Raw genomic sequence first — 12,950 nt, 5'->3', positions numbered from 1 at the left:
GATGCGTTTGCGTTCTCATGTCTGTTTGGTTTAAAAATTCAACATTTTGGGGTAGTAGATTCAATTGTTTGTAGAAAAAACTTGTTTAGCTTTAAATTCGAACTATTTGGTTATAAATTACCCTTTTTTAAATTCATATTTTCGGGTTGAAAATTTAATTGCTTTGTTGAAAATTCATATTTTCGTTTTAAAAATTCAATTGTTTTGTAGAAAATTGAGCTATTTTAGTTGAAAACCCACTGACTGAAAATTAGACTATTTTGATGAAAATTCAACTATTTTGTGAAAATTACCTTTTTTGTAAGAGTCAGACAATTTTGGGTTAAAAACTCAAAATTTTTTGCAGAACATTTTTTTGGGTTCAACATATAACTATTTCGGTTGAAAAATCAACTATTTTGGTTGAAGACCCAACTACGTGGTTGCAAATTACCTTTTTATTTGGCAATTAAACTGTTTTGTAGAAAATTTAACTTTTATGACTTGAAAATATTAATTATATGTACCAGAATAAATATTATAATATACATAAAGTATTAAAGTTATAAAACTTTGATAGAAAATTTAACTGTTTGGTTAAGAAATTACTTTCGTGCTGAAAATTACATTGCTTTGTAAAAGTTCTTGTTGTTTTTAAAATTCATCTTTTGTGTCTGAAGATTAAAAAAATTATACAAATGATGTATTTATTCAAGTTGTTTAAAAACTTAGTTGTTTTAAATTTAATAAACTTCTATGAGAATGAAATGTTGATTTATTCCGTAGTAGCCGTTAAAAAAATACGTCACACCTTTAGAAGGAGGACCTTAATTTATAAAATTACATCTTCGATTGTTATTTTCCAATGAAATAAACCCTGTTTTATACTTGTGATGTAAATCTTCTTTATTAAATTCCACTTAATCTACACATGAAAAATCAACAAATAAAACAACGCCCCTTAAACCAGCGAGGAATCATGTGTTTAATTGGTCATAAACACTCAATTTCCAACAAATTTTTACAGAAGTAGATACACAAATTAGTAAAGTATATTCGATTGTGAAGCGGAATACGATAATAAATTACACGTATTTTATTGTATTTAGATACCCACTACTCATAAATGCTTGTCTTGCCTTCGTCCAAATTATGAAATACTGCACCTTTTTTTTTTTAAAAAAACGTCATCATAAAAAATGTAATTTTCCACAGAGGGAAACCTAATAGTGCTACTTGCGATCACTTAACAAAAACAGAATTTGTTTATCTAAAATATGCAGTCAACAAGTAAAATCATGTATATACAATAAATAATTTAGGCACGTACAATGTATCTCGATTAGCAAAAGTATTAAAGGCTACAATAATTTCGGGGCAAGTATTCTGCGAATCTTACCCAAGCATTCTGCACTATTGTCTTATTGACTATGTATATACAGTTTGTATTTTTTTCCATTCTGATAAGGTAATTCTCTCATTACCTGATGATTGTTACAATAAATTAAAGATACAAGACAGCCGATAATTTCTTATTTTAGTCAATTATCTAACGAGTAAGGTGAGAAAAGTTACATCGACAAAGCTATTGAACGCTTGTCGCGGTTTTTGCTTCGAATGAGAGTCCTTGCCTTAAAGGCTGCTGCATTCATCAGAGTCTGAAAAAGGAATTTATTTATTAGTCCTTAGAAACATTTAGAGTCACGTAAGTTGGAAGAGCAGACCTCGGACGCACTTTAGAGATCAAAAATATTGTAAATAGTGTCAGAAAATTTAAAAAAAATAACGTCAAAATATTTTTATAAAAATAGTGTCTATAAATTATAAAAACTCTCATTTATCCACCTTTTTTCCATTTCAATGCTAACTGAATTAACCCTTAAAGTGCACTGTGGGTGTCAGACAACCCAAGCAACTGAAATTCAGAATTTTATCATAAAATTGACTTTTCAACTGTGCAAATAAATATTTTGTTTGAAAGCACCCATGTTGCAATATTTTTAAAAATGAAATTACACTATTTCAAAAGTGAAGTCATACATTTTCAGGCATTTTTTCACTTAATTCAATAATTTTCTTAACAAACAGAAAAAAAACGGTTATAAAATCAACTCTGCCTTATAAAAGATACCTTAAACTATACCCGATAATTTTATTGTGACAAAATATTCAATAGGGGTTAAACAATACATGATTAAATACGCTGGGGTCTGGAACACCCACGATGCACTTTGACGTGATTTTTACCATGTATGCACTTTGAGGGTTAAAAGAACCCGTTAAAAAAACCCAACTATTTTTGGTTGCAAATTCATTCCTCTCGATTGAAATGTTCAATATTAAACTTTTCGTTAATGATTTATTTTTTATTTAAAAATGTTATTGCCTCGATCAAGATTGAATTATTTTGTAGAAAATTCAAAAATATGATTGAAATTTTCTTTCTTTCTTGACAAACCAAATTTTGTTTAAAATTGAAAATGTAAATATTTTCTTTACAATTAATTTTTTGGTTCAAAAATGTATTTCTTTCTGTAGAAATGTCAGCTTTTTGGATAAAAATGCAACTGCCTGGCAAAAAATTGATCTATTTCATTTGAAAATTAAATTATTTGTTGAAAATTTACATTCTCTGGTTGAAGATTCAACTGCTTTGCAGAAAATTCGTATTTTCGGCTCAAAAATTAAACAATTTGGTAGAAAATGTAACTATTTGGCTGAGAATTGAAATATTTTGTACAAAACTAGTTTTTTTACTTAGTAGAAAATAATTTTTTTCATTGCTAATGCACTATTTTGGTTGAAAATTTTATCTTTTTTACTTGAGGATTCAAGTATTTAGTAGAAAATTAATCTTTTTCAGTTAAATTCAACTGTTGTTTTTTTAAATTTTAAATTAAAACCTTCTTTGTTGAAATATCAACTAGTACATTTTTCGTTCGAGCTCATCTTTTTAAATTGAAAATTGAACTGCGTTATTAAAAGTTATAATTTCTCTGGTTATCGATTATTTTATTAAACTGCAAAATGAAATATTTTGTTGAAAATTCAACCGATTGATTGTAACTTAATTGCATTGTTGAATATTTATTATATTCTCCGGTTGAAAATCCAACTGTTTTATGAAGAATGCTGTCATTTTGGCTTGCAAATTCTGCTATTTGGTAGAGAATTCCACTATTTTGTGAAAGATCTATGTAATTTAAAAAAAATGGTTAACTATTTAGTTTAAAAAATTTAGACGAAAAAAAGTATTTAAATAAAATTTAGACTAATATAACATCCATTATTTAAAATATTTAGTTAAAAATTCATGTAATTTGTTGAAAATTCGTCATTTATGGTACAAAATTAATTTCGTTGTTAGAAATCCAACGATATAGTTGAAAATGAATCTGTTTCAGTTGAGGATACAAGTGTTTGGTTGAAAATTTGTATTTTTTGATTATAATAAACAGTTTATTGTTAAAAATCAAAATCTTATTTTAGTTTAAATATCAGCTATTACATTTTTTTTATGGAAATTAGTATTTTCAGGTTGAAAATTCAACTGTTTTGTAGAGAAATCGTCTGTTTGGCTTAAAAAATCAACGATTTGGTAGAGAATTCCACTATTTTGTGGAAAATCTATGTAATTTGTTAAGAATTTATCTTTTTGGTCCTACACTCAACCATTGAGACAATTTGTAACAATTGTGATAAAATAGTGTGTCTTTAATGTCATTTTTTTCAAAATAGTAGCAAAATAGTCTCATCGCTCAAAAAAAAAGTTTCAAATAGTGTCAATAATGTTGTGTATCTGAGGCCTGGAAGTAATTTTTTTCACGTTTCCAAAGTCTTTCACATATTCCGCTGTATTTCCTTTTTTTTTCCTTCAAATTCTCCCTTTTTCCCTTTGCTAGAAAAATGTCTCCTTTCTTCCTTTTCTCTTTAAATGTATGATATTTGAAAATACAATTATTCGTTTTAAATCTACAAAATAATTATATTCAAAACTAGAATATGCTACCCCGACTAGTGAAAGTTTTTTAAAATTTTAATTTAGAGAATTATCTATTATGATTCAACTTTTTTTAATTTGATTAATTTCAAACTAAAATATTTAGGATTTAAATAAAAATGTTAAGCTAAAGTATTTTTTTCCTATATTCAGTAGATATTCAATATTTTCCCTCAAATATAGATTCGGCACAATATTTAAATTAATGTAAAGATTGTTCAAAATTAAAAAAAAATCTTCTTGCTCTTACTTTTTCTTAAATGAAGTAATTCAATTTATAATCATGGAATTTGAAATTATTTCAACATACCTATATAATGCATGTTTACGGGATTTCTACGGATGTTAATAATTTCAAGGGACATGAAGGATATAGCCAAATATTTCAACGGACATTAAAGATTATAAGTTATTAAAAAAAAAAGAACTGAAAGCGATTTCATTTCAAAAAATTTTAGATCTCTTAATATTTAAAAATTTTTTATGGATTTTTAAATGAAAAGTGCTTTTATTATAAGAAAAATAAAATTGCAAGAGGCGTGAATGCACGCGTTGCGCGCGTGCATTTTGTTTGCAAATTGTTCACATATATTTAATGAATTTTAATTTCATTTATATCTCAGGGAACAAATCTAATTTTATTTCAAAAGATTTGTTTGGATTTCAACAGTTTCAAGGGATACGAAAGAATTCGATAAATTTTAAAGGATTATAAAATTTTAAGTTATTTAAAAAGATTCTCAAAAAAATCAAGAGACTTTGGGTTTCACAAATTTGTAGAAATTAAAAATTTTTCTCCTATAGATTTTTACAATAGTTGTTTTCAATTGCGTAAATGCACGTGTGCATTTTATTTAAACCTTTTTTTAGATACATTTCATTTATAATTTTAATTTAATTTATATTCATGAAATTTCAAATTATTTTGGTATATTTTAACGAGTTTTTACTATTTCCCAAGACTTCAAAGGATTTTAATAAATTTACAGATAACTTTAGGGAATAAATTAAATTTTATTCGAAGAAATGTCTATGGATTTCAACAGTTTCAAAGGTTATAAGGGGCATATGCAAATTTCAAAGGATTGAAAGTTATTTTAAAAGATTACAAAAAATTTCAAGATATTTCATTTAATAAAACTGTAGAACGCTTAATATTTAAAAATGTCTTATTGATTTTTAAATAGAGACCTTTGGGGAATAAATCAATTTTATTTCAAGAGATTTTGTACGAATTTCAATAGTTTCAAGAAATATAAATGAATTTGACGAATTTTCAAAGGATTTCAAAGATTTTAAGTTATTTTAAAAGACTCGAAAGAATTTCAAGCGATTTAAGTTTAAAAATGTCTACAACTTTTTATATTTCAAAATCTTGGACAGAACTATTTCATCATAATTATAAGTATCACGTTTTAATTACTAATGAAGGAATTTTTTGAAGAGGAAATATTCTTAATTACGAGAACGTTTTGAAACATTTAAAAAAATCTTTACTTAAGTAATTTTATGTTTACTCAGACTTTTTATATCGCCGTAAATGGATTTTTAACGACCTAAAGTAAATCCAATTTAAAAAAATCTTAACTATTCTCCCCATTTTTCGTGAAAAAAATAAGCTCTCTATGCGCTGCGAAACTTGTCTTTCCAATTTACGAAAAAATCTTACCTTTTCCAGCTTAGAGGTCTTCTGGTTTGGATCCATAGGTAAGACTCGATTCCCAAGGTGAAAAATTTCCCTCAAAAGATGGTTTTCCGAGAGCTGAATATTAATTCCAGGACCGAGGAGTCTGCAGCACGCGTTGTATTGAGTTCGAGCGCACCAACCTTCTAGACACAAAACTTCCCTGCCAAATCTGATTTGCATTTCCGGTATAATGTCTTCCTGTAAAAAAGCAGAGGAAAAGCGAAATTAGATGCTGTCTGAAAACAATAGTGCTCGGACTCCATTCAAAAATTCAAAATAGGATTAATTATAACATCAATTTAAGAAAATAGGGTGGAGAATAGAGCTATGCAATTTTTTTTAAATTACATCAAGGGGAAATTTTTTTCGAAACTTAAAATGCCCAAAAAGCTTTGAAATCTGTTGAGATACTCTGAAAATTCCTGGAACTCTTAAATCTTTTTGAATCCCTTAAAATCTTTGAAATAATCATTGATATTCGACCTATAATTGTGAAATCCCTAGTAATCTCATAAAAACATATTAAAACCCCATAAAAAATCCTTAAACCTGTTATAACTTTCAAAATTCGTTAAAATGCTTTGTAATGACTGGAACACTCCCAAATTTTTTTAAACTCCCTTGAAATCTATAGAAATTCCTTAAAATTTTATAGAATCTTTTAATTCCTTTTGAAATTCTATTAATCCCTCAAATATTGTAAAATTTTTTGAAATTTTGCAAATGCCGTAACAGTTTCTTGCAATCTTCTAATTTTTTAAATCTTCTGAAATCTTATGAAATCAAAAAATTTTCATGAAATTCCGCAGATACATTTTCAAGTACACTATATTATTTTTAATTGTTTGAAATTTAAAATAAAATCACTAAAATCTTGTCATTCTTTGAAATCATCTGAGAGCAACATAAATTTCCAAACACCGAAGTTAATTTTGAAACAAAAAGTTAAACTTTCAACCTAGAAGATTAATTTTCTTGAAACAACAAAAAAATTATTTTGAACATATTTGTATCAGTGAAAAAAAAGTATTCTGTAATCATAACCATATTATTTTTGTTAATTTCTTTAAGAACAATTATAATCGAATTATTTGTGCAAAGATTAGGATTAAATTTGAAAATAATACTAATCTAAAAAGACTGAACTTTTTAACAAAGTTAAAATATAACTTTCAGATCGCAAGAACTAAGAAAATTGTTTACAATCAAATTTATCAAAATTTAATCATTTTACGAATTTTTTCTTCAACATCTTCCTGTTTTTTTTTTGCTTTTCTTATTGAATCTTCCATTTCTTTTAATTTAATTCTTACACTTTCTGTTATATTTACGTTTTCCTCAGGTTTTCTTTTTCAATTTTTAAATATAGAATTCTCTATAAAATACGAAATTATTAAGACTTTGAAATAGAGACGATTAAAAAAGTTCCAGTAATTTTTTCGAATTATATGACTTTTCCAGGTTTATTAAACACTTTTTTTTTATTTCATGACTTTTTCAGGTTTTTAATCCTAAAAGTACAGTTTCATTTTAAACATAATTAATTTATATTCACAGTTGATTAGCTAACAATATTTTTTATCTAAAATCTTCGTTTTCAGACACTTCTGATTCTTAATTGTTTAAGTCTTTAAAACTGCATTTTAACATTCTTTTAATTAAAATGTAAGCTTAAAAATTAAAATCTACAATGCAATTTTTTTAAAGTGATAGATTTTCGAATTAAGCATTCTAAACTGAATTGCATCATAATTGAAAAAGATAGCAATTTAACAAATTATTTCAAAAGCGGTTGAAATCAAAGTTGGGCATATATTTTTTTAATTTGTAAAATTCCCGATCAAAAAATAAATTCATTCTCATTTCCCGTTTTTTTCCCCTCAGTCTCATAAAATTTCCAATTTTCCGGTCCAACGGCCACCCTGGGTACTTCCGAGGCATGTGATTAACGCTATTTACCTCAACATATCGCAAAATGTCTCTAAAGCTGGCACGTTGTTGTTTACGATCTTTCTTCGCTCTATATTTGTTGGAATCTGTCGCTAAATCCTTAAGTATGTCAACAAGATCTAGAGCCCACTCTTGTTCGTAATCATCACAGTAGTCGCGACCAAGTTCAAATATCACCGCCAATGCTTCTCCGGCTGAGAGACGCACATCTAGATGTGGAGATTGCAGCAACTCTCGCAATCGGTTCAAGGACCTAAAAATTATTTTATTCTAAATTTAGCTTTATTGCAAAAAAACAACAACTTATTAACATATCTTTTGTTATATTGAAGATAATAAGGTCTCAGACTCACTTTAGAGAACAAAAATAATATAAATAGTGCCAAACATTTTAAAAAATAGTCTCAAAATAGCATCACAATATTTATCAAGTATTTTGTTTGAAAAATTATTATACGATTTTCAATTTGTTTGTTAAATTCTAGTACTCAAATTTTTATTAATAACTTTTAATTACATTTTTTTATTAGTAGTTGAGAGAATGATAAATTTTGTGAGAAGATTGAAAATTTACTAATATCATGTACTATTTATGTCGTAATAACTGTTCGGCATTTACTTTTACAACTGTAAAATTTTATCACTTCTTCAGGGCCTAAAATGTTGCGTACTCTGACACAATTTGTGTAGTTCGAAATTAGAAGTGTATAGTCCGAAATGAGTGTGCAATGGGAAATTAACTTTATTTTTCAAGCATAATTACCAGTTTTATAGTCTAATATTTGTAAAGTTTTAAAATGTTTTTTCTTTAGTCTATAAGATGATCAAAATTCCTATTTACTTATCGCAGACTTGCCAATTTTTCCCCTTTTTTCTTTTTCCCATTAAAAAAAAATACAAAAAACATATTTCTGTTTGGAAGTTCATTCCCTTCGGTTGAAAATTCAAATTTTTTTTAAATAATATTTAAGTATGTTCATTAATTTTTTTAATTTACATATATTTTATTGAGAATTGGTCTTTTTGGTTTGAAATTAATTTTTTAAATTAAGGATTGAAGTATTTGGTCAAAAATTCGCATTTGTTGGTTAAATACAACTGTTGTTTTTAGTTTAAATTGATTTCTTTAAATATCAAATATTACCATTATCGTTGAAAAATCATTAATTAAACAATTTTTAAAACGAAAAATAATATACACTAAAACTTAATCAAATAAAATTTGGACTAACATCGCATCCATTGTTAAAATATTCAGCTAAATACAATCGACAATTTTCTAGAACATTCAATTATTTCGTAAAAAAGTAATCTAATCTACAGAAAATTCATTTTATTGTTTGAAAATTCATTCCTTTATTGAAAACATAATTACTCCATTTTTTGTTTAAAAATTTATAATTTCAAAATTAAAATATCAATGAGTAAAAAATGTAAGTAACGAAACAAATATAAATTACAAAATTATTCAAATAAAATTTGGACAACATCACAGCCATAGCTTAAACTTAAACTATTTAGTTGAAAATTTATGCGGTTTCGTGAAAATTAGTCTTTTTTTTTGTATGGAAAATTGATTTTCCTTATTGCAAATTCAAATATTTTGTTGAGAATTCATGTTTAAGCTAAGGATTCAACTAATTTCTTAAAATTTTATCCGTTTTGATCAATTCAATAATGTTTTATTTGAAATTGAAATCAATTTCGGTTACAATAGCAGCTCTTATATTGGTATTAAAATTCATATTTTTAGGTTGAAAATTCAATTCCTTGGTTAAAGATAATTCGATTTATTAGAAGATTTATTTCTTTGGTTGAACATTGAACTTTTTTGTAGAAACTTCATTTTTTGGATTCAAGATAAGCTTTTTCTACAGAAAATTCAACTATGTGGTTAAAATATTACGTATTTTCGTGAAAATATATTTTTTGGGTAAAAAAAATTATTTTTTAACTTAAAATTGAACTATTTGAGAGAAAATTATCTTTTTTGTTAAAATTTAATATTTTTTGGTTGAAAATTCAACTGTTTAGTATGGAAAATCCCTATTTTTGTGTTTAAAATTCAACGGTTTTGCAGAAGATTTCTTTTTTCATTTAAGATGAATTTTTTAAATGCAAATTTAACCATCCCACTTTTAAATCGAAATTAATCTTTATAGTTTAGGAATTCAACTATTTGGTTGAATATTGTTTTTTTCTTGTGAAAAAATTAATTTTCTTAGTTAAAAATTCACATATTTGGTGAAAAAATATGTATTTGTTGAGAATTCATCCTTTTTGATCGAAAATTAAACTATTTCATTCAAAATGAAACTGTTTCATAGAAAATTAATTTCTTTATATAAAAAATTAATTTTCTTACACAAAAATTTAACTACACCATTTTTTTAAAAATTGATCTTTTTTATTTTAAAAATTAAGTAAACTAACTTACGATACGAAAAAATATAAATTTAAAATTAGGGAAAACTACTTAGTTGAGAAGTTGCGTTACTTGTTGAAAATTTGTATTTTTTGGGTATAAAGTAACCTTCTCGGTCTATAAATTTAACTGCTTGGCTAAACAAATGTGCTTGGTTAAATATTCATGTTTTTTTTTTGGCAGAAAATGATCGTTAGGTGTTGAGAATTCATCTTTTTGGTTTACTAACTTAACTATTTAACTGTTTTGCGGAAAACTCATGTTTTTGTTTAAAAATACAACATCTCGGATAATTTTTTTTCTTTATTTACTATTTTGTTAGAAATGCATCCTTTTTATACAATAGTTTTTTTTAAAATGAAAATCTTACCCTCATTAAAATATGAACAATTATATTTTATATTGAGAATTTTTTGTTTCGAAAATTTATAATTGGTTTATAGATTTTTTTAAAGGAAAAGCAAAGAATTAGTGACATTAGCGGACAATTGTGTAAGAAAATACTGCCTTTAGTGGAATTTTTTCAAATTAGTAGCAAAATAGTGCCGCTCAAAATAGTGAGCTCGAGGCCTGGGAATAGGATATCACTCGATGTTTGGATTTAAAATACTTACGGCATGAAATTTCTGGATTGGCTGCTTCCGAGAATTCTGTAAACATCAGATGGGGCCATCACAGACAAAAGCAAAGTCCAGGAAGAAATTGCAGCTGCGTGAAGTGCTGCCATATCTGCCGAGACAGTTGCCAATGCACCATTGCCTTTCAGATATGAACCAGCAAAAATTGCCGTCAGTACTTGATTTATTTCAACCGTGTCAGACTCATCATTCCCAGAGAAGAATTGATTCATGCTCAAAGCCCAGCAGCACTAAAAAATAAAAATAAATTCCGAGAATTATTAAGAATCTAGAAAACTATTTCTATTTTTACCAACTAAACTCAGAATGGCCACAAAACTTTATTTTTATAATTCCCTGGCTAACTTTAACGTTTTTCTGACAGGTAATATTTAAAGAGCAAAATTCTAATCTTGTAAAACTTTTAATATATATATATATATATAAATTTAAGTAATGTTATGAATTAAGTTTATATTTATAAATCTTTAATTTATTACTCTCAGGTCAGGTGATTTTACAGAAATTGAATGGAAATGAGAAAAAGTCGATAAAATTCATAAAAAATCAAGGTGAATTAAAACAAAATCAAAATAATGAATTGAAAGTACTTAAAAAATATGAAAAAATTCATTGAATAGTTAGTTTTAAATGAGATTAGACAAATTCAAGGGAATTCGAAAGGATTTCATGAAATACCTAAGAATTCAAGGCCAGTTAAAAAGACTTTCAAGATGAATTACGTAAAAACTTAAAAATAATTAAATTAAAAAAAATCGATTGAATTTAGAAGAATTCAAGTAAATTCCAAATTAACTCAAATTAATTAGAAAAAATATTTGACATTTTCTTCAAATCGTTGAACCCCTACGACTTCCCCCACTACTTACAAATGAATTCTTTGAAATCTATTAACATATTAAAAGATTTTGTAAAATTACAAAAAATCTGATATTTCCGGATATTCTGCAAAATTTATTAAAATATATTGAGAGCTTCTAAAATCGCATCTTCGAATTTTCTGAAATCCCTTCCAAATTTTTGAAATTTTGTGATCTTTTGTGATCTTTTTGTGATCTTTAGAAATTCTAGGACACTACATAAAACCTATGAAAATTTATTGAAATTCCTTCAAATCGTTAAAATCCCTCAAAATTTTGAAATTTTTTGAAAATGCTTTGGAATATTTTTAAATATCCGAAAACATATAAAATCTTTTTAAATATATTGAAATCCCTTGAAATTTTTAAAAGCTCTCAAAAATGCCTCAGAATTTTTTTAATGCTTCGAAATTCTTCAAAATTATATAATCAATTGACAAATTCTTGGAATCGTTTAAAATATCCTGAAATCTTTAAAATTCTTTAAAATCGTTGGTAATACCATGAAACTTTTGAAATTCTGAAAAATGCATTAAAATACCTTTAGAGCTTTTAAAATCATAGAAATCCTCGGAAGTTTGATAAAATCCCTTCGATTTTTTTAATGCCCTAAAACTGTGTAGGTCCTATAAAATTGTCATATCTTCATAAATTCTAGGAAATTATTTAAAACGCCATGTAAATTTATTTAAATCCCATGAAATCACTCAAATCCTTGAAAATGCCCTAAGATATTTAAAATCCTTTAAAATCTTCTAGAATCCCTTGCGATTTTTTAAAGCTCTTAAAAATTCTTTGGGATTAAACAAAAATATCATGAAATCTTGAAAATCTCTTCCAAATTACTGAAATCTTTGGTAATACCTTGATATATTTGAAAATCTACGAAATCTCAAATTTCTTGTGAACAATTTTTATGGAAATCCATTACAATATTATAAAATCCCGTAAAATTACACGAAATTTGCTGAAATATTTATAGAAATCTTCGGAAATCTTATAATATCCATTAGGATCTTAAAATACCCTAAAATCGTTCCACATCATACGAAATTCTGGGAACCTAATTTAAAACCCCACGAAATTTAATTTAAATTCCTTAAAATCGTTCAAATTCATTAAAATTTTGAAGTGCCTTGAAAATGCTCCGGAATTTTTTAAGATACTTAAAAATTTTTTAATCCTTTAAAATCTTTTGAAATCCCTTAAAATTTTTTAATCCTCTTAAAAATTCCTTGGAGTTTTTTTAAATACACTAAAATCTTTAAGATATGTACTTTGAAATCCGTTCTAAATTATAGAAATTAATTTAAAATTTCTTTTAATCCTTTAAAATAGCCTACATTCTTTCAAATCCTTTACAATACCTTCAAATTATTTAACCCCAATCAAAATTCCTTTAAAACTTTTT

General features: G+C 25.9%; 1 protein-coding gene across 1 annotated transcript in view; it reads right to left on the bottom strand.

Moving 5' to 3' along the window:
• Positions 1-864: 864 nt before the first annotated feature.
• Positions 865-12,950, bottom strand: part of LOC117177170 (interferon-related developmental regulator 1) — a 47,491-nt gene continuing 35,405 nt past the window's right edge. The window contains exons 7-10 of the mRNA XM_033367679.1: positions 10,656-10,909; positions 7,626-7,869; positions 5,649-5,864; positions 865-1,637 (exon numbers count right to left, since the gene is read on the bottom strand). Coding sequence (XP_033223570.1) covers positions 1,551-1,637; positions 5,649-5,864; positions 7,626-7,869; positions 10,656-10,909 — 801 coding nt within the window. The 3' untranslated portion in view covers positions 865-1,550. The remainder of the gene's footprint in view (positions 1,638-5,648; positions 5,865-7,625; positions 7,870-10,655; positions 10,910-12,950) is intronic.

This window comes from Belonocnema kinseyi, chromosome 7 (assembly GCF_010883055.1).
Source record: "Belonocnema kinseyi isolate 2016_QV_RU_SX_M_011 chromosome 7, B_treatae_v1, whole genome shotgun sequence".
Taxonomy (NCBI): domain Eukaryota; kingdom Metazoa; phylum Arthropoda; class Insecta; order Hymenoptera; family Cynipidae; genus Belonocnema; species Belonocnema kinseyi.
The sequence above is the reverse complement of the archived record's forward strand: the minus strand, read 5'-3'. Positions and strand labels throughout refer to the sequence as shown.